The 22024-nt window shown below is 42.0% G+C and overlaps 1 protein-coding gene across 8 annotated transcripts in view; it reads left to right on the forward strand.

Annotated features, from left to right (window-relative positions):
• Window positions 1–7: 7 nt before the first annotated feature.
• The window catches only part of FAM118B (family with sequence similarity 118 member B), a 42198-nt gene continuing 20181 nt past the window's right edge, over window positions 8–22024 (forward strand). For 2 of the 8 annotated variants that reach the window (XM_008517098.2, XM_008517102.2), the window contains exons 1-2: window positions 8–175; window positions 20390–20482. In XM_008517098.2, coding sequence (XP_008515320.1) covers window positions 20397–20482 — 86 coding nt within the window. In that variant the 5' untranslated portion in view covers window positions 8–175; window positions 20390–20396. Of the gene's footprint in view, window positions 176–5108; window positions 5345–7196; window positions 7321–14715; window positions 14786–20389; window positions 20483–22024 lie in introns of those variants that run through there. The other 6 variants (XM_008517100.2, XM_070625180.1, XM_070625178.1 and 3 more) reach the window with 5 other exon arrangements.

Genomic DNA, 22024 nt, shown 5'->3' on the forward strand with positions numbered 1-22024 from the left:
GAGCGAGCCAAAACCACGTGCAGAAGAATGATAGAGGGAGGAGGAAGTGGGCGGGGTCTGTCGGTCACGTGGGCTGGGCGGGGCCTGGGCCGAGTCACGTGGGGTCGGTGCGCGCTAAGTGCGGCTGCGCAGGCCGGTATCTGCAGCTGGAGCGGTGGTGTTTGGAGGGGACGCGGTGAGTGCGTTGGGAAGCCGGGCTGGGGCTGGGCAATGTCAGTCTCTCAACGTTTAACGTCTTCGCGTCCCCAAGATTTGCGTTCTCAGAGAGCACTGCCCTGGGAAACCGTTTCTCCCTTTGGGAGACGGTCCTACTCAAAAACACCTCCCCGCCCCCGCGTCCCCCGTGGAAGCGATGCCCCGTAAACGTTAGCCCGGAGCCTTCTTGGACGCCTACCTCGTCCCTATTGGCAACCGCATCCCCGGTGTTCAGCCAGTCCCCTCAGGGATGCGTCGTGGCCCCTCTCATTTCCCTGTCGCTCGACCTGCGGAGATGCCCGGATCTCTCTAGTCTCTCCACCTCTCACCTCCGGGCTCCCAGCCGCTTTGTTTCACATTGTAACCTGTTCTTCTTTCCCAGGGATGATGAGGAGCCCTCCTGTTATTCAGGGGCCCCAGCTCGTATTTCCCACAACACCTTGAATTTCTCTGTCCTTCCTCAAGAAGTCATTTCTTGAAGTCTTCTCTTCCCCTACCCTTTCCCCTACTTCCGAAGGAAAGACAAAGTACAGAGCACAGACGAAGTACCTTCCCCTTTCTGTTTCCTTCATTTTTCCCCTCCATAGTTTGAACTGCCCCAAACCTGCTCTCCCTATCTTACCCTCTTCCCCTGTCTTAAGGTGCAGTGTTGAAACTCTCATGCCCAAACTGCAAGCGATTCCCTCTCGTTTCACTAAGGGGTGACTGGGTAGATGAACATCTGCTTGAGATGGTAATGTTAAAAATACCGTGGGACGTACCTGCCATTTGTTAAGAAGAAAGCTAGTGCCGAGTTCTGAAAGGGTGTTCAGAAAAATAATGTATCTGTGCTGACATAGAGGAAACAATTTTTTAAGACCGCTTAGAATGACGGCTGCCTGAGGAGTTCGAGTAGGTAGTAGAATTAGCTTTGCATCCTACCCCTCCAAAAGGAATTGGCAGAAGAAGCCATATTGGGCATGTAATAAGGTTGAGCAGGTAAGTGGAGCCTAGCTTCTAGAAGACTTCAAGTTGAAGAAGAGTTTGAACTACGTGTGATGAGTAGTAAAGAGTCTTTGAAGCTTCTTGAGCAGGAGAGAGACTCTTTGAAAGTGGAATTCTGGAAATGAATCTGGCAGTTGAATGCAGGACAGATTGAACAGGAGAGAGCTTTGATAGCAGGGGAATCAGCTAGGATGCTTCAATCTAGGCGGCCAGTAATGAGGCTATGCTTTATTCAGTGGTCTTTTTTCCCTTCCTGTACTGTCCGTTGAGTTTGAATTGATTTCGAATTGTACAGGTCAAGATGTACCGTTGGCAGCTGCTATGAACTGTGAGTCCCTTAAGGACTCATTCATTTTTTTGTCCCCATATCTGGCACAGAGTAAACTCACATTCATTAGATGGCTGAAGTGCATCATAGACATGTGTTAGAACGTGTCTGAACTTTTGAATTGGAAGAGTGCAGGTAAGAGTAAATGTATTTGTAGAGTGGGAAAGAAGGCTTGTGTGTGTTTCTGTAATAAGACAGGTGTTTGGGATATAGCTGCAAAAAATTCCAAGGAAAGTTGGGAAACAGATCTCCTTTTGTTTTTTTCCCCTGCAAATTCACAAGTAAGACATAGATCTATAAAAGTTGAGAAATTCCGCCCTAAAATAATTCTTACCTTTTACTGATAGGCTCCAGATGCAGGTTGTAATTTCACTAATTAACCAGTTGCACATCACTTGTTCCTTAGGTACATGCAGACTCCTTTAACAAAGACTCTGAAATTTGGGCATCAGGACTTAAATTCTTATCGTTACATTAATTACAAACATGTTTTGTAGTACTTTTATGGTTTTGTGTAGGGGCTGGGAAAACCTGTTGCTATATTAACCTGTCCTTAATTGCATTCAAGAAATGACACCTGTTCTTCCAGAATTGGCCTTCTGTGGCAGGAAACAAAATGAAGAACCAACTCACGTGTCATTGCTAGTGACACAGACCTTGTGTTCTTGGATTTCAGGTTAACCCAAGGCACACACTGTAGTGCCTGAGAATAAAAACCCTGGTCACTTTTTTCTGAAGAAGGAACTTTAGTATCTTCTTGTCGAAACTTTGTAAGAGCAATTTGAAGAATTCAAAGTTTTTGTTTGCTTGGTGTCACGGTACAGCTTTAGTTAATATGGGTACAGAACTTACAACTTCCTTGATGCTTCTCCTCTGAGATGAGGCACTTGGTGTTTTAAAGTAAAGTTGCTCTCTGAGTGTACAAGAATTTATGCAAATATGATGACTGTCTTTTGCGTTTTAATGCTACGTTGCCTTCTTCCCCTTCCTCCTTCGATTGATCCTATTTTAGGCAGTTCATTTTTCCACTTCTGCACCAATCTCACATTCTCTTTTTAGTTGGGGGCTCGTCTTATCTCGACTGTTTTCTCAGTACAAGGAAGGAGGTTCTGTTATTGGTGTCTAGTGGTGTCTTCATTCTTATAGGGTACAGACATGGCTTATTTCATTCACATAGATTTTGGTATATGAGAAAATGTGCCCCCCCCAAATTACTCTATAAAGAACTTGATAATTCTGTTTTAAGGAAGGATATTTCCTGATCTATGCAAGAACAAAGCCTCCTTTTTATTTCACAGATATACATGAGGACTCACTAATAAAGGAACTTGTGTTTAAATATCACCAATTTAAGGTTAATTGGTGGCACAAGGTACATTCTGGCTTCTTCAACAGTGGTTTGCTAGTTGCAGATTAACCAGAGACTCAGTGCCCTGAAGAGCAGGAAGTGCCTGGCTATTATTTTACGGTTTGAGACAGATTCAAAGGAGCAGTTAGCGGGTGCGCCCTGGAGGCCTCCTGGACAGTGCCCTTCGGAGCCAGCACATCTGGGGACTAGTCCCAGTTCAGCCGCGCCCTTGTGAACTTGAGCAAGTAATTTGGCTTTAGTTTTTTGTCTTTTCAAAGAAGATCCTTACAACTCTAAGCTTCTATTCTGTAAAGATTTTCCACTGACACTTGACACTTAGGTACTTCTCTTTCTTAAGGAGTGGAATTTATCTCAGACTTATCTTGAATACATTTAGCATTGGCATGGAGAACCAGGATTCTGCTCTTGTCCCCAGAATTTAACCTTATGTCACTGAGCTAACATTTATATTTGGAAGTTACTTCTTGAATCGTGCTGAATATACCCTAAGATTTCCTAAGTGGGGCATGGCAGAGAGTGCAGTAGAAAAAAATATTAGAAATCAGTGGTACAGACCTATATCATGGGTGTGAATGCTTTTTCCCATACCAGCATTTTAAAGAGATTCTGTTGTACTGATGCCGATCGTTATACTTTATTCAGCTTCTGGGTCATGGTCAAGGCAGGTCTAGCTTAAATCAGTACTTCCCAAACTTTTTTCATATCGTGGCACATGCGGAAATACTTGTTTCATGGGGGAAAACTGGGGGCGGCTCACCAAAGACACCTGGCCCGGAAGCTGTGGCTGTCCCTAGGGCTCACCTGACCATACCACAGGCTGAGGACATCCCTATCCGGTGGCCCGTAAGACTCTGAGGAAGGTCAGCATTACACATTCAAGGTCTTTGATCCAAACTCGGCCTAACTATCAACAGGACGTGTATTATTATTTTTGTTAAATCTATCTCTAATTTGTTTCTCCCTTATGTGCCTTTATACTCTTGGTTAGTTTATATTGAAAGATCATACTTGTCCTTACAAAGTGGCCTTTCTAAAAGTGGGTGAAAAGTAGTTAACTGATAAAGAGATGGGAAATGCTTTCCTCATAATGTTTTTTTTTTTTTAAAGATTTTATTTTTCCTTTTTCTGCCAAAGCCCCCCGGTACATAGTTGTGTATTTTTAGTTGTGGGTCCTTCTAGTTATGGCATATGGGACACCACCTCAACATGGCCTGATGAGCAGTGCCATGTCTGCAACCAGGACTTGAACCGGCGAAACCTGGGCCACCGCAGTGGCGTGTGTGAACTTAACCACTCGGCCACGGGGCCGGCCCCTCTCATAATGTTTTGACCGCAGTAGATTATGGGCAGTCTTGCTCTGCCTGTTTAGAGAAGATAGAGAATTTCTTTAAATAGCTTATTCTATGGTTTCTGTCATAAAAGTAATACAGAAAATGTGAAAAATACAAAAAAGTAGAGTGGGAAAAAGTCATTCACAGTTGTTTCCCAAATACTGTTTATATCCTGGTTTTCCTCAGTCTTTTTTGTCATGCATTTTTTCTTAATTGTAAATTTCAGACATTTACAGAGGTAGAGAAAATAATGAACCCGCGTACCCCTCAGCCAGCTTCTGCTGCCAGCTAGCACAGCGCAGTCCTGTTCTACACCCCACCCTTACCTCTCAGATGGTTTTGAATCCAATCCCAGACATATTTCATCTCTAAACGCTTCAGTATGTATCTGAAAGATAAGGACTTGTTTTTAACATAACCACGATACTGTTATCACACCTTAGGAAAAAAATGCATTCCTTAATATCATCAAGCAACCAGTCGGTGCACAAATTTTCCCGTTGGTCTCTTTTTTTAGCAGTTAATTTGTTTGAATCAGGATCCAGGAAAGGTCCACACTTGATGTGTGCACTTTTAATTACAAGAATAAAACCGTGTGGGCATTCAGAGGAGACGTGGACCCTAAACCTTGAGGATGCTTGAGCACACTGGCTAAGAGCGTGCACTTTGGAGTCGGACAGACTGGGTGTCAGATCCTGGCTCTGCCGCTTGCCAGCCGTGTAACCTTGTGCAAGTTACTTAACCTGTCTCTCACTTTCGTTTGTCCTGTAAAACGGGGACAATACCTACCGTAGGACTGCTGTGAGGATTCAGGGAGGCAGTGCGTGTTAAAGCGCTCGTTAGAGCCCAGTGCATAGTTAGGGCTCAATAAATGTTAGCCGTGCCTAATTCTTCCCCTTAGGTGACTCACTTCAAAGGTTTGCACCTTAAACTTCTCACCCAAAAAAGGAAGTGGGGTGGACAACTAGATGATCTCAAAGTCTCGTGCTGGTGCGAGTGAGGCGGCTTGGTGCTTTAGAAGGAGCCGGACCTTTGAAGGCAGACTGGGGTTTGGATCTGGCTTCGTCATTTACAAGCGTTTCATCTCCTCACCCTCAGTTTCTTCAGATGTGCCGCAGGATTAACAATACCTACCTGGTAAGACTGTTGTGATGAGCAACGAGATAAATAGATGATGCTTAGTGTGTAGTACATACTCAAATTATTAGTAGCATTTTAAGATAATAAGTTAAAATAAGATCATTACGGTAGAGCGTTTTCAAGAATGTAAAGAGCTATGTATTTTATGGTATTTATGTAAATGAAGATGATCAAGGTATCTTATAGGAAAAGGAATATACACTGGAAGGGTGAACATGGAAACCATGTTTCCAGAACATGAACAGTGGAAAATTGAGGGACTGTTCAACTTTGTGATTGGACAAAAACCAGAGGATGTCAGGATCCTTAGAGAAATTGAACAAGGTATTTGCAACAGATAGTTGCTTAAGTTGAATAAACCTATTTTCTGCATTATTTGAACATTTGAACAACAGTATATGAATTGTGTGTGGGGGGGTGTTTTAATTGTTAATGATTGGAACATACTGTGTTTGCTCTAATGATATTGTTAGTTTTACAAAAATAACTTCCACTGGCTGTTATAAGGAAACCTGATTTAGAAAACCAAGTCCACCCTGAGTTTTGATCCCAGTATACAGTACTAGTCAGCATTTCTCCAACTTGCTGGATGATAAGAATTGCCTGAGGTGCCTTTTTTTTTTTTTTTTTTTTTTGCTGGGAAAGATTCACCCTGAGCTTACATCTGTTGCCAGTCTTCCTCTTTTTCCCCCTCTCCCCAAAGCCCCAGTGCATAGCTGTGTATCCCAGTTGTAGGTCCTTCCAGTTCTTCTATGTGAGCCGCCACCACAGCATGGCAACTGACAGACAGGTGGTGTGGTTCTGAGACTGGGAAACAAACCCTGGCTGATGAAGCGGTGAGAGCACCGAACTTTAACCGCTGGGCCATCAGGGCTGGCTCCTGAGGTCCTTTTAAATCTACAGAGCACTCCTGCGGAAATCGTGATTCAGTCAGTGCTGAGTTAGGGCCCAGAGTCAATTTCCCTGCCCCCTCCTGCCCAGCAAGCCATCTGGGGGCCTGGGTATACCCCTATGGATATACTAGATGCAATGTGAGGTTTGAAAAATGCAGAGAGAAAAATGGCAAATTTTAAATGTTGCTATTTTTTCCCTTTTTATTTTGTTTTTATCAAAATAATTCATGTTCTGTATGGTTTAAAAAGTCAGCTAGTACTAAAAGAATTCTAAGAGAAAAAAACAAAACAATTGCCTCTAGTCTCCCCACCTTCTAGTCTCATTCTTTAGAGGCAGCCGCTCAGTTACTTTCCTTTTTCCTCAGGCCTCATCTTCGTGTTTCTGAATCATTTGATGTGTTGTTAGTCCTTTTTTTCCCCCGTGTTTGGCCTGGTGATTTCTTGTGGGGATACATTAGAACTTAGCTCCTCCACCTTGCACTCCCTACCTTTCCATGCCCTCCACCCCCTAACAGACCTGTATTGTAATTCCTCCCCACCCCCAAGGAAGACCAGCCCTGAGCTAACATCCGCTGCCAATCCTCCTCTTTTTGCTGGGGAAGATTGGCCCTGAGCCAGCATCCGTGCTCATCTTCCTCTACTTTATATGTGGGATGCCTGCCACAGTACGGCCTGATGAGCGTTGCATTGGTCTGCGCCCAGCATCCGAGCCTGCGAACCCTAGGCCACCAAAGCAGAGCACATGAACTTAACCGCTGTGCCACCGGGCTGGCCCCTAACAGAGCTGTGTTGTCATTTTTGGTGAAAACAGGCAGCTTTTTCGTATTTCTACCTCTGCCAAATACCACTAGTCAGATGATCTGTCTCAGCTCTGCTCTTCCTTGTGTTTAGGTTGACCTTTGCCTGGTTTTTTTCACGTCCCACTGTTAGTTTTTTTCCAAATGCTCCAGCATATTAGTCACATTCCTATCAGTAACATTTTCTGAGCTGAAATTTGTCGCTTCCTTTTTCTCTGGAGCCCTGCATCTTCCTCCCCTCTTTACTGTTTCCCATCGGGAACAGCTCCCGACTATCTTTCAGGTACTGCCCTCCACTGCTCCCAGGCTGGCACCTGTGTTGCCCCTTTGCTTGGTTTATGTGCTTATCTCCTAAGAAATATTTGAATGACTTTATTTTGCCCACAAACGTGGTTGATAGTTTGGCAGTGTTACAGAATTCTAGGCTGGAAATAATTTTCCCTTGGAATTTGGAAGACATTGCTGTGCTGTCTGGTATCTGTGATGCTCTAGTGGCATAGGGGTTCAGATCCTTTCTGTGTGACCGTGTTTTGTTAGTTTGTTTTTTTCTTTTCTCCCTCACTGGAAGTTTTGAGGGTGTTCTCTGTGTCCCTGGTGTTCAGGCATTTCATGGTGATGTACGTGGCGTGGGTCTTTCCCATCAGCTGTCCTCGGTACTCAGGGGATGCTTTCATTTCTGGAAATTTGTGTCTTTCAGTTTTGAGGCATTTCCTGCTATTCTTTCTCTGATTCCCCCCATCTTTTCTTTTTCTTCCATCGTCTCTCCTAATGTTCCTTCTTGTTATGTGGATATGATAACTTCACAGGGGGCCCGTTATCATCTTTCAGTTTTCTGCTCTACATTGGAGCAGGTTTGAGATCTACGGCAGAGTGAATATCAGCCAAGAATAATGGCAGGCCTCTGCACGTTATGAAAAGTTTGTGCTTCAGCCCAGTGTTACAGATCGTTAAGTGCTGTCCACGGGGCCTGGGGAGGGGCCAGCCCTCCGCCCGCTCCCTCTTGGTTCCCGCTCACCCCAGCTTCCTCACTGCCCTCAACCACTGGGGATGTGCGCTGCTTTCTGCGCTCTGCTGTAGAAACGTGTTCTGCTGCTCTTCTGAGCAATCCACATGCTACTTGGGTATTTTAAAAGTTAATTTTATTAAGACACTAAGATAAATGACAGAAGAAAAATTTTTTTAAAAGATGAGAAGGAGGATTTACATATAAGAAAACTTGTGGTGTGAACTCAGGGGTAAAGTGTAGTGAATACAGCTTTTTGAATTGATGTGAATGTGAACGCAGGAGGCTCTGCTTCTTCCAGGAGTTCCTCTTGGAAGCTCCTCTTCTCCACGTAAACTTGAGCATCAGCAGTGGTGGTTTGCGGGTGGGATTACAGGCTGCTCTTCGTTTCCTCGTCCTGCTTCACTGTACCTCGCGTCTCCTGTGGTGCCGACGTGTGGCCTGTGACTTTTCTAGTCAGGGAGGAAGGAGCTGTCTTCCCTGATGAAGCGTCCATGTCCCTCGGGCTCAGGCCGCCCAGCCCTCTGTGGTCACCCCGTGTTCCTCCCTTGGTCTTGCGTTGACCTCCTTCGCTCTTTAAGAAAGTATGTTTTTAGGTCTCCCTAACCTGATTTTCTCTCACCTATTTTTTCCCTCAGTTATTTCCCTGACCGCTTGTTAAGACGGACGCTGCCTGCTCCGCTAAGCCGTGCTTTCAAAGCGACTTCTTCCGAGGGTACCTCGTCTTCCTAGTTGTTCTGGTGGCCTCTGTGGCACAGGATACCTTTTTCTGAGCTTTCCGATCCTTGTTTTGGGTCTAAACAGTGCTTTCGTTTCTCACTTCTTTTACAGATCAAAGAGAATATTTTGCAGTTAATTTTTATTAGGGGAAAAAAAAAATCCTGAAGAGACTATCAAGCTAGTTTAAGGTTACAAGCTCGACTGCTTTCCTAAGTTCCCTTTGGTCCATCGTTCTCTTGTTCTTAAGGGATTATTGAAGTTGATCCAAGGAGTGTACTTAGGAGTCCGTTTTTAAAGCATTGACAATTCTTTCAATGTCCATGAATGCTTGTACTGTGCCTGAAACAGAAAGAAGGAAATAGTCACCTGTAATCATGTCGCCCGAGATGGTTTCTCTCTCTGAGGCTTGCGGCATGGGGTAAGGAACAGGTTGTCAGACTGTTTTTTGACCTTTAAGTTTGAAGTACTGTTTAAGTACCGTGGGGTTTGAAGGGCTGCGTAACTGAAGCTGTGACAGGGGCCTCCTGGGTCTGAAGCACAGGCGGGGCCTGAGCTGAAAGCACAGACTTGGGAGTCGTTTGCATTTACTTGGTATTTTAAACTCTCGGAGGAGAAGCAGGATGGGGAGGGAATCTGAAGTGATTAGACTGAGGCGTCTAAAACGGTGCCCTGAGGAGCCTCCACTTTTCAGGGATGGGTAGAGGAGGAAGAGCTCCACTAGAGGGATGGGGGAAAGCCGGGAAAATACTGCGTCCGGGAGACGAGCATAGAATTGTGTCAGATGCTTCCAAGAGGTGAAGGAAGATAAATACTAACGATTTCATTGAATTTTGACATAAAGATATCTATTTCCCATAAAGCTTTCCTTGATCTCCCTCAAGCACGAATCTCCTCTGTACCTCATACCTGCTTATTAAACTTAGCACAAATGTGTTATCAATATTTGTTTACAGTTCTCTTTCCACTAAAAGTTGGAGACTTTTCAAGGGTGTGGCCCTTATGGGTATGGTCTTAGTCATCTTTGGTGAGATAATGTTGCCGAGTGTCTTCACAGCATGGACTCTGCAGTGCGCGTCCCATGTCTACTGTGTAATAGCTCTGTGACCTTTAGCAAATTACTAACATCTCTGTGCCTTGATTCCATTATCCATGATATCAGTGTTATGTGATGATAATACTATCTACTTCATATAAGAGTGACTGTTTATAAAGTATAGAAAACAGTGCCTGGCTCATTACAAATGCTGTATGGTGTTTGGTGGAGGTGAGCTGGGTGTAGTAGTAGTAATATTGTTAGCACAGTGCCTGGTATGTAACAGATACTTGAACATGAAAATTCAGCAACTTGTGACTAATACAGTTCCTATCATTTTAAACCCTACAAGCATAAACAGAATATAATCATGGCCAGGTCACGGGAAAACCACAGAATGGAAGTGGACTGAGAATTTAGTTCATGTAGCTTTGTTTTATAAAACAAATCTATAGACTTTTACAAAAGTACTGTGTGATCCTAGTTTCTTTTCATGAGTTGGGAAGATGAAAAACCAAAAGGGAGAGAGGACCCCTCCAAAGCAGGTGAGAATTTTTATTTGTAGGGGTAAACATTAACCTGAAACAGGTGAGCAGTGCTATCAGTCGAATAACGTATTTGGCATTAAAAAAAAAATACTGCAAGTTTACCTGTTCGTCCTATTTTTTTTTACAGCTCATAAAATTAAAAGTGTCAGCTGATCTCATAGACTTTAAATTAACTCATGATAGGTGCACACTCATTCACTCAGCAGATATTTGAACATGTACAACACTGTGTAGACACTATAGAACAGAAACTGTGCTAGGGGCCAGGGATGTGCTAACAAATTAGACAGACTATTCTTGTCTTAATGGAGCTTTGATTTTTATGGGAGACACCAATAATTGCAAGTGTTAAGAGATGCAGATAAGAAGCTGGGGTATAAATGTGGGACTTGGGGTGCATGGGGTGGATCCCCGGAACAAGAAGGGTACTGTTGAAGCTGAGACTCAAGGATGGGCTGGGGGCGGAGGAGGTTGTAGAGTCTGTCACTCTAAGCAGAGTTCTGTGTGTGAGCAGGAAAGTGTGCAGTGGGTCCTGGGTGGCTCTGGAGCCTGGGGAACGAGGGGGAGGCTGGGTGGGACGTGGTAGAGAGGACTGCAGAGGCGGATCGTGCCAGGTCTTGTAGCCATGGGGAGGAGTGTAATTTTATTAAATACAGCGAGACGCTATTGAGTGATTTTAAACCATAGCTTAATCTGATTTGTATTCTGAAATCCCTTTTGCTGCTGCATAAGCTTTTCTTCTTCTCTAGTCGTAAAGCACTTTAGATAGATTTAATACGTATAATACGAGAAACTGATTTCTTAGCCCTAAATACTAATGTCCCTTGAGTCATTTGCCAGAAAGAGTTCTTGCCTTAAAAATCCACCCTTAAAAATCATAGATATCTGAAACTTGAGTTATAAAAATAAAATGATTTACATATAAAATGTTCAGTTAGTCTTGAAACCTTAAGCCTGGAATCCTTTTGCCTGCTAGAATCCGATTCCCTTCCCTCACTGCTATGACCATTGGTGGGTCTGAAAAAGGATAGTCTGAATGTTGACTTACCATGCACACAATTTTCAGAGGAATTTGCCTCTTCCTGTTTGTTCCATTTAAAAAATGACATGGCTTTTTATGGTCCTTGTGTTGAAAGCAGTAATGGGGTGTTTCCTTTAATTGGAAACGCTCTTTCTGTTGCACAATAAATTTCTTTCTTGTAATTCTAATTATGAGCAACATCTTGCGTTTGAGTGAGTTCGTTCAGTAAAGATTTAAATGCCTACTATGTGCCGGGCACTGCCCTAGGACAGACGAATATTCCTACTTTGAGGAGCTTACATTCCAGTGGGAGGAGGCAGATGACGAATAGTAAACATAATTAATATATTTATTTTGCTGATAAATATAATGAATATGTTAGAAATAAAAAGTAGAAGAGTTGATGCAGTGAGTGAGGAGGCTGCAGCTTTCGCTAAGGTTGTCAGGGTCGGTGGCATCATTGAGGCGGCGTGTTGAGCGAAGGCTTGGAAACCTGTGCAGACACATAGGGGAGGAGCATCCGGGCAGAAGGAACCGATACCAAGCAAGGCCCCAAGGCCAGAGTGCCCGGCCGTCTGAGGGACAGTCGGAGCCGGCGTGTCCGGGGGAGGAGGCAGCTCCTCAGCTTTGTCGGAACCGGTGTCTCCTCAGTCCGTTTCAAAAAATTCATAAGCCAGAATAGGTGAATAATTAGCGAAGGATTTCCACCCCGTGAATGTTCTGCGCTGGTAATCTGTAAACACCCAGACTCTTGTCTTAACTTGAATTAGGTAATTCCAAAGTAACACGAAAGTTTCTTAAATTCATTTCATGGGGCAGCTAAACTAACGAAGATCTTTTCCTGCGAATAAAAGACTGATGTTGGATCACATGCGTATATGACCTAGAATTTAGTAAAAACTGAGAATTTTGTCATTCCAATTTATAGATCTCTGGTTAGCTTTGTTTCATGACAAAGGATGGCACAGGCACTGATTGCGCTTACCTCTGAGGGGGGCGGTGATGGTGAAGATAGGGCTCTGTCAGGGTGAAACTGCCTGGGAGGAGCGGCTTTGCTTACCTCCGTAATTTCTTTCAAGCTCAGTAGCTCCAAGGCCCGTTAACCTTATTATTTTTTTTTTATTGCTTTTTCTCCCCAAAGCCACCCGGTACATAGTTGTATATTTTAGTTGTGGGTCCTCCCAGTTGTGGCATGTGGGACGCCGCCTCAGCGTGGCCTGATGGGCGGTGCCATGTCCGCGCCCAGGATCCGAACTGGTGAAACCCTGGGCTGCTGAAGTGGAGCGCGAGAACTTAACCACTCAGCCACGGGGCTGGTCCCCCATTAACATTTTTATGTGGTGGTCTACATTTTCTGTTTTTTTGACTCTGAAATTTTCCGTGTGTTTCTTAAGTTTGCAGTCTTAACTCAGGCACACTACTTTCCTAAGGTCCTAATCAATGACTCATATGGTAGGATACTGCCAAGTTACATGCACATCAAGTGTATCACATTGGTGTACGTTCAGTATGTGATCTTGGTCCTGATAGAGCCAGCGTCACCTTTGTTTCAGGTGCACAGTGCTCTTTATAAAGAACCAGGCTCAGTTTGTCCAGGAGATCACTGTAGCTATTCCAGCCGTACTTGCCCGTAACTAATCTGTTCCCATGTTGTTTCTGAATTTTGCTTTATTTCTGGAGTATTTGTGGAGTATCCTTTTGTGGTTTCCTAAACTTCTTTCTTGTCGATTCCTTTCCCGGTTTGTCATGGGCGATTCGTATTTGAGTCCTGTCTGTGATCACCGTTCCTTGTTTCCAGCTTAGTTTCTCAGGAGGTGGAAGCCGAGGTGAGGTCACTCAAGAGAATGCTCAGAAGCACGGGTCGTGGACTTTCTGAGGCAAAACATTCTACTTTCTTCTCACAGTAAAAAGGGAAAACAGTATGAGTTCATGTAACTGCAAGTTAGAAGGGCCCTGGAAAATTTTGGCAGGTGTTTTCTCTCGTTCATCTAGATAGAACTGCATAAGAATCACCCCAAAATTTAGTAGTCTACTCTCTTTTTCTTTAAAAGGAAAGTCTGTGACCTCATAGGACCTCCAGTTCCATTGCCATTCTCAGAGAGAAGGTCAGGAGCCAGCATTTAGTAGACATTTAATAGCTGTTGAATGACAAAATTAAAAGAGAAATTGAATGCCCTCAAAGCAAGCTTATTCTTAAATCCTTCTTTATTGGGTATTCTGATAACTGAGTTTTAAACATAGTTAAGAACCTAAGATAGGTGTCTATTCAATTGTTTTTTTATCCATTATATCTGAGGTAGTGTGCACTTAAACATGAACTCAAAAGCAATGAGTAAATGGGACTAGAGTGATTTCTTTTTATCTTAATGTTGCAGAACATTTTATTTATTTTCCTTTTAGTGAACTCTAAGAATAATTGTAAAATTGATCTACTTTGTATCTTTCTTATATTCTGTCCTTGGTTTTGCTGTTAATGGAGTTTGGATTACGTGGCCACAATGTGGGGACCTGTGAGATGTTTCATCTGATGTTGACGGTGAATTCACTTAATCACTATTAATATTCAGCCACACTTGGGGTTTTTAATTTTTAATCATAACATTTGCCAAGCTTCATGTTGTCAAAATATAACTTTTTCTTTTCTTTCTTTCTTTCTTTCTTTTTTTTTGCTGAGGAAGATTGGCCCTCAACTAACATGTGTGTCAGTCTTCCTCTATTTTGTCCATGGGTGGCTGCCACAGCATGACTCTGATGAGTGATGTAGGTCCATACCCAGGATCTGAACCTGCAAACCTCGGGCCGCTGAAGCAGAGCATGCAAACTTAACCACTACGCCACTGAGCCAGCCACAAAATATAACTCTTTAAAAAATTGTCAAACAATACTGTTTAAGTCAGAAAACCTCAATAAGGTGAAAAGGGGTGAAAATTAGGTGGGATAGTCTTACTCATTTTTATCATGACATAAAGTCTTCCCTTCCTTAAGACTTGTCAGATTTCAGCCCGGAGAGAGATCCTCTCTGACGATGACGTCTTCTGGGATTGCCCAGACTTGGACGAGTCTGCATTTGTACGCAGCACGTTGTGTGTACTCTGTCGGCATGAAAAGTAAACCGACGGTTGCGGATATTGCAATGCCTAACGCACACTGTCTTAATCGGAGGAATTTAGTCTTTAAGGACTCACTAGAACATAAAATCTTGCCCTTGAAGTTCTATTTAATCTTATTTTTAGTGAATAGCCTATGTCATTTGTGATGAAACTGTTTATATGATTGTACTACTTCGTACGTGGAAAATATTTTTATTAGATATTTTAAAAGTCTCCTTCCTTAGCAACGTGTCATTGTTTTCAGGATGTACCTGCTCAGAAGCTTCACAGGAAGGAAGCAGTGACAAAGAAGGAAGTTATCATTCTTTGTTTGGTAAAATCATCAACTTCCGTCACCAACTTCTAATTCAAATCCGGTTTTCATTTGGTGTTCCATTAGTCCTTCTTGAAACAGTTTTCTCTATACGTGCTGTGTTACTTTGGCTTTCTAATTGAAAATAACTGATATAAACAACATCTGAGCTCTTGACCTTAGAATACCAGTGTGGTTTATTTTGGGACTTGAGTTAAAATAAAAGACCTTCTAGCCGGCCTGGTGACGCAGCGGTTAAGTTTGCACATTTTGCTTCAGTGCCGGGGGCTTGCTAGTTCGGATCCCGGGTGCGGACATGGTACCGCTTGGCACGCCATGCTGTGGTAGGCGTCGCACATGTAAAGTAGAGGAAGATGGGCATGGATGTTAGCCCAGGGCCAGTCTTCCTCAGCAAAAAGATGAGGATTGGCAGCAGATGTTAGCTCAGGGCTAATCTTCCTCAAAAGAAATTTTAAAAATAAATAAAAGGCTTTCTAGAATTTGGGGTTATATCACTTGATCCTAAAGTCTTTCAGAAACCATCTCTCTGATGCAGTCATTCTCACATTGTTCACATAAGGGTCATTGTTTGCTGGTAAAATCCTGAGAGTAAGTGGTATCAATCTGGCATTTTTTCACCGACTACATTAAAGCAGCTTTTCAGGAAATGAGTGTGATACAGATGTTCCCTGACAGAAGGTAGAGAATGTCAGGTACATACAGTTTAGAGATCAAAGTAGGAGCGGACTAAGTTAACTAGAGATAGACGAAATACTTGGAGCCTGGAGCACACAGAGGAATCACATCCGGGCACGTCTACCTGTAAGTCCTATGTGTCAGTTCCATCTCTGCGTGTGTTAGAAGGAAGAAATGGAAAATCTGTGTTATACACTGATGGGAAAGGCGGCAGTCTACATTATAGAACTGAATTCATTAACCACCTGAGTAAGATATTTAATTTGTCAGTTGTCAATAAGCTTGTTGAGTGCTCTTTTGTACCTTATACTAGGTATCTTTTCCCTCCTCTCTCCCCTCCACAGTTACTAAAAACCAGATGTGCTGGAATTAGTCCAAAAGCCACAATTAGAGGAGTTTTATTTCTTCCAAGTTCAAGGATGACTATCTTTTTCCCTTAAAAAAATAAGGTTAATCCTTTCCTATATTTATGCTAGAGAAATAAGCCAGTCTTTATTCGTATTTTTTAGAATAGAAGCGGGGAAAGCTTGCTGTAAATAGAGCTGATCTTTTAAAGCAAGAAACGTATGTACCACCTTCTCAAGCTAGTCGTTTGTAGATCTTTTATTTCCAGGCAAAAGTGTCATCAGTAGAACTTACCTCTCCTTTTGATTTCTTCCATCCATCCATATACTGAAATGTGTTGTCCCGCAGTCCTTCTGTTGTGTGATTTGTTTGAGCTGAAGACTGCACAGCGGAAGCGCGGGAAGACGCAGAGGCCAGCGTGAGGGAAGCAGGCTGGGAGACCTCACTCTGCTTCTGCAATGGGAAAAGGAACCAGATTTTGCTATCTTTGCTAGCACCAGGATGCTGTGAAAGCAAGAACGACTGGGATTCTGAGTTTCTTTGATGTTTTCAAATCCATAAGTCCTCTAGTTTGTACCAAGTTAATTTCATTTGTATGAACAGTCTCTTTTCCATGTTTCTTAATAGATTTTTCCTAGAACACTTACCTTGATTTTTCCCTTTTTCATCCACCAATTATAAGCATTCTATTTCCTGCCAAGCTGCCAGGTTTCAAAGTGTGTCCTATCTTATATGAAGACTTAAGCCTTAGAAAATCTGTTAATGAGGTTGCTGTTGCTTTTCTCAGCATTTACTGAGTGTCTGACATTTATGTTGCTGAATTCTGTTAGCTTTGAAGGATTTCTCAGCAGCTTAGCAGTAATTGGAGTGATGAAGTACTGCCACAGGTAATTGCTTTTGTTTTCTCGTGGCAGAAAAGCTTTTTCCACCTCTGCTATACATAGCAAATCTCACTAAAATGACAACTTAAATAGTGATCACGTAAAGAAAGTAATGTGGGAACCAGTTGATGCACGTTTAGGAATTCTCTGTGAGGTTTTCACAGTTGGCTTCGAAGCTCTTTAGCAGTAACTGCGTATTGTTTAGGGTAAATGCTAAAACAGATTTTTTTCCTGAAACAGTGCCCTGGAAGGAATAAGATATGGTTTATACTTAGATGCCAGTGAGGAGTACATGTGAGATTGTATCACACAAGGCATGCTTCAGAGTGAGGAATAGATCTGATCCTGTTAGAAAACAGGATGAGTATGTGATCATATGTTATGCAGGCAAATTGCATTACTTCTCATTCAGTCCCTAAATAAGAGGAGGCAAAACCTTCCAGTAATAACTTGTCAGGAGCTCTTGGCCATATTCTCTTAAATTATATAGTTGGAATGAATGGACCTTCAGAACAGTTGACTCTGTAAAGAAAAAAATTAAAAAACTTAGTATTCAGGTTGTAGACACCCAGAATTGGCCATCTCACAGCAATAGAATCCCATGAAAATGACCTTGCGTATTTTCCAGGAGAAAATGATCGATGTGTTCTAGGGTTCTGGTGGATTAGTGGGTGGGGGGGGGTTAACGTAACAAATCATGCTTGTCATCAGAAAATGTTTCATTTGGCTTCTCAATTTAGTTGACTGCCATTGCATCAGCAGAGTGCCTAGTCATACAGCATCTACTAAGCATCACAGAATTATTTCAAGTAAATCTGCTTTCTAGAATGTAGGAGCTTCTTTTTTTTGATAGTTTTGGACTGCAGATTAAAAACAAAAAGGCTGAGAAGCCACTGTTTGGAGAGTGTTTTTAGGTTGTAATAGTGTGGGTAAGAGCCAGAACTTGGGACGTAGAGGCGGATGGCTTGGTTTGACTTATGGCACACAGCCTGTCTGTGCCTCAGTTTTCTCATCACTAAAATAGGGTGATAAGAGTACTTCCTTTGGTTATGGGGATTGCATGAGTTCATGTTTGTAAGTAGTGTTTGGCATGTGATAAGCACTATATGAGAGGTTGTTAAAACTTTGGTTTAGTAGCTGAATTGAGCATTGAATTCTGAAGGTGTCTGTCTTCAAAACTTAGTAAACAGTAAATTACTTTCCTCTATACTTTATTTTCATCTTTCTCCATATTATTTTTTACATGGGCATAATTTATTCAGATGATGGATTTATGGAACCGAATTTAAGGAAAGAGCATAAGCATATACACTTTTCCATTGTGTACTTTTAAAAAATATCCCCAAACTAATGGGTTGCCCTGTGTGTGGTGGAAGTACCCACTCTTCTACCGCTACTTCTCCAGTCTAGACTAGACTTTAGAGTGGGACACGACTTCGCGTAAATTAGAACTGCATGGAGATATTTTAATGGCGATCAACTCCTGCCTGTTGGTATTAGCAAACTGGAAGGCTGTGAGATGGTGATCAGTAATGTGTACAGTTAAAGGAAGGGAGGATGGCATATGGTGTGCCTGGTGGGCGTCCTGCGTTTAGCAAAATAGTTTGATTATAGAAAAGTTGTTTGTATTTCATTTAGATGTTTCCTGTTTGCCTCATCATAAGAATCCCCTGAAGATTCTGGCGATTCTGGAGTGGTAATTTGGGATTAGAGCCCAGGAATATATGCTGTCTTTTAAATGAACTAATAGAATTTATCTTTAGGAACATAGACTTTTAACAGGCATCTCAGATAATTATTAAGGCAAGATTCTGAGTTAAGTAATGCATCTGTCTTGTCTGAGCTGCAGCTTTCTCACCAGCAGAATCAAAGATTTGACTAGAAAGATGATCTACATCCTGACTCACTTCTGTGATTTTTTGATTCCTAGTTTCGTAATGATTATGATATGAAAGGAGAATTTCGTTATGTGTGATGGAATGTGGGGTGAGGAACTGAGCCTTCTATTTACCAGAAAAACTAGTTCAGCAAACTTTAAAAAGTGTTTTAATAAAGAAAAAAACCTTTTAATAAAACAGTAAATTTCAAATACTTATTGGTAATTCAGTTCTTTCTAAGAATTGACAATGAAAAGTAATAAAACACCCAAACTCTGGTAATATGTATTGTCTTCTGTTTTTTGTGTGTGTATACACTATTTAAAAGATTGCTCTTTTTTTTTCTGGGAGGGTGAGGAAGATTGGCCCTGAGCTAACATCTGTTGCCAATCTTCCCCCTTTTTTTTTTGCTTAAGGAAGATTATCGCTGAGCTTACATCTGTGCCAGTCCTCCTCTATTTTTTGTGTGTGGGTCACCACCACAGCATGGCTTGACCAGCGGTGTGTAGTTCCATGCCCAGGATCTGAACCCGTGAGCCCTAAGCCACTGAAGCAGAGTGTACAAACTCAACCGCTGTGCCGTCAGTCCAGCCCCAACTATTTATTTATTTATTTATTTATTTAAAGATTGGCACCTGAGCTAATGTCTGTTGCCAGTCCTCTTCCTTTTTTTCCTTCTTCTCCCCAAAGCCCCCCAGTGCATAGTTGTGTATTTTAGTTGTAGGTCCTTCTAGTTCTGCTATGTGGGACGCCACCTCGGCGTGGCCTGATGACTCGTTCTGGGTCTGCGCTCAGGATCTGAACTGGTGAAACCCTGGGCTGCTGAAGCAAAATGTGCGAACTTAACCACTCGGCCATGGGGCTGGCCCCTATTTTTATTTTTTTCTGCTGAGGAGGATTTGCCCTGAGCTAATCTTCGTCTTTTTCTATGTGAACTACCATCACAGCATGGCCACTGACAGGGGAGTGGTGTAGGTCTGTGCCCGGGAACTAAACCCAGGCTATCAAAGCAGAGTGTGCCAAACTTAACCACTAGGCCACGAAGGCTTGCCCCAAACATTGCTATTTTAGAATTAATGGTTTTTAGATTTAGCAAGTTCAGTAAAATTTCGAGCGTCTAAAATGTCTCTTTATAGTTCTCATTCTAATCCATGTTAATTCTTTTACTTTTGCTAATGGTCCCATCACTTGGACATAATTGGTCATTTTTCATACATCCTTGCTTAATAATGCCTTTCCCATTGATCTCAGAGTCTCAGTCCGTTCTGTGTTTAGCTAGAAAGACATGCCTCCCTGCTGCGAGGACACACTTGTCCAGCAACGAGGAATGTCTAACAATCAGCAAATTAGTATTGATTGTTCTGTTCTTGACCCAGTGATTTCTTTAGGTGACAGTAAATGGATAATTGGGGGCTATTAACACACTAATCCATGGGTTGTTTTCATTCCCTGAGTCTTCCCCAAGCCTGCCTCCTGGGAGAGTAACAGGGATTTCTCAAGCTTTACAAAGTGATGGCCAATAATTGATGGGGGTTGACCCTGGTTTTTGGTTTTTTGGTGGTGGGCGGGTAGTGGGGGGGCCTTCAGGAACAGAAGCAAGATGATGGTGTGGAGCACCAAAGTCATAATTTCAAGGTTACTTTCTTTTGGATGAATTTAATTCCTTAAGTTTGGGGCACATTAGCTAATGAATTTCCCTTAAGCAGAGGATGCCTCTAAAACACCATTAGGGTGTGCAGCTTCTTAAAACTGCTTAATGTATGTGCTGTTTTAAATGGTCTACTTTACAGATCTAATTGTGGTCCATGGTGTTTAATCTATTTTAGAAACTGGATGGCTTCTACAGGGAGCCAGGCCTCCGATATAGACAAGATTTTTGGATTCTTCAGTGATGGCGCACCCCCCACCAAAAAGCCCAGGTAACCAAGGGAAGGGAATCCAAGCAACGTAGTAAATTACCATTAAGGCTGGATAACGAAAAATAACAAACTTGCCCCATGTCCTAGTTGTTTTCACTAATTAATATTGACCTTCATATAAAATTGAATTATTTTTATTTTGGATTTAATTTTTACTTTTTATCAAGGTCATAAATGTACATAATTTTAAAAGTAAGTACTTCAAGCCTCATAATGCCGTGGGGTGTCTCCTCAGAGACAGTCACTTTCAACTTTTTTATCTGTGTCTTCTAATATTTACATCCATATTTTTAAATACTGTATGTGTACTGCTATTTTCTAGTTTTGAGTTTTGGCGATTTCAAATTGTGGAAGATATAGACTTGCTCTCCTGGGTCCTCCTTCTGTATTGCCCCCCACACACATCATGTACTCTCCCTACAACCCCCAGTCTGTTTTATATCACAATTTTTGGTTATATCAGTTTTTAACATTTACATTATATGACTGAATAAATAGTATTCATAGCTGAGCCTCATGATGTGTTATGGTTATGTTTCTTATCCATTTTTTCCTCCAAGTTATTAAAAATTGCCTCATTTTTTTGGTTTGCTTTGTTTTCTGTGTACTTGTCAATTTATCTTCAAACTCTGTGACAGAAGAATAAATTTCCTCAAATGCTGACACACATCAGTGGTTTACAGTTTCATTTGTTTCATGGATTCTTCGCCTGGCCCACACTCCACACTGGACAGTGGTTCCGCAGGCCTGCTGCTGCACTGCCCATCCTGCCGTTTAACCGTTCCCATTACCCTGAGAACTCCTTTTATGTCTGTCCTGTAGTGAAGGCTCTGTTTCCTGAATCACATGTCTTCCTTTTTGGTGTACTCCTTCATTTTGCTGAAAAATATCCTCATTAGCTTTCTTAGTAAGGACCCATAGGAGGAAAGTTTTTGGAGACATTTGAAAATGTCTGTATCATACTCTTACATTTATTTGATGATTTGGCTGAGTGTAGAATTTTAGGTAGAAAATCATTTTCCTTAGAGTTATAAAGTCATTGCTCATTCTCTGCTAAAATCTAAGTGTTCCCGCCAAAACAGCCACTCTGTTCTGATTCCCAGTCATTTGTATTATATGAACCTCTTTTTCTTTTCTCATTAGAAGCTTATAAGGATGGTTATTTCATTCTCAGTAACCTGAAATTTCAGCATGATGTGTCTTCATATGAGTCTAGATGTTGGATGACTCTCTCAAGCTGGCTACTAATAACTTCACTTTGAAGAAATTTTCCTGTGTTACTTATTTGATAATTCCCTTTACAGTTTTTTCTGTATCCTGTCATTGTAGAACTCTTGTTATTCAGATGTTGGACCTTTTGGATTAAGTCTTTAATTGCTTTATATTTTTCTATCACTTTTGTTTTTATCATTCTACTTTCTCAGGGATTTTCTCAGTTAATCTTCCAGCCTTATGAATTTTTTATTTGTTATATTTTTAATTTCCAAGAAATCTTTTTGTTTGCCCATCCCTTTTTTATAGTGTTCTGTTCATGTTTCATAG

Source organism: Equus przewalskii, chromosome 6, assembly GCF_037783145.1.
Source record: "Equus przewalskii isolate Varuska chromosome 6, EquPr2, whole genome shotgun sequence".
NCBI lineage: Eukaryota > Metazoa > Chordata > Mammalia > Perissodactyla > Equidae > Equus > Equus przewalskii.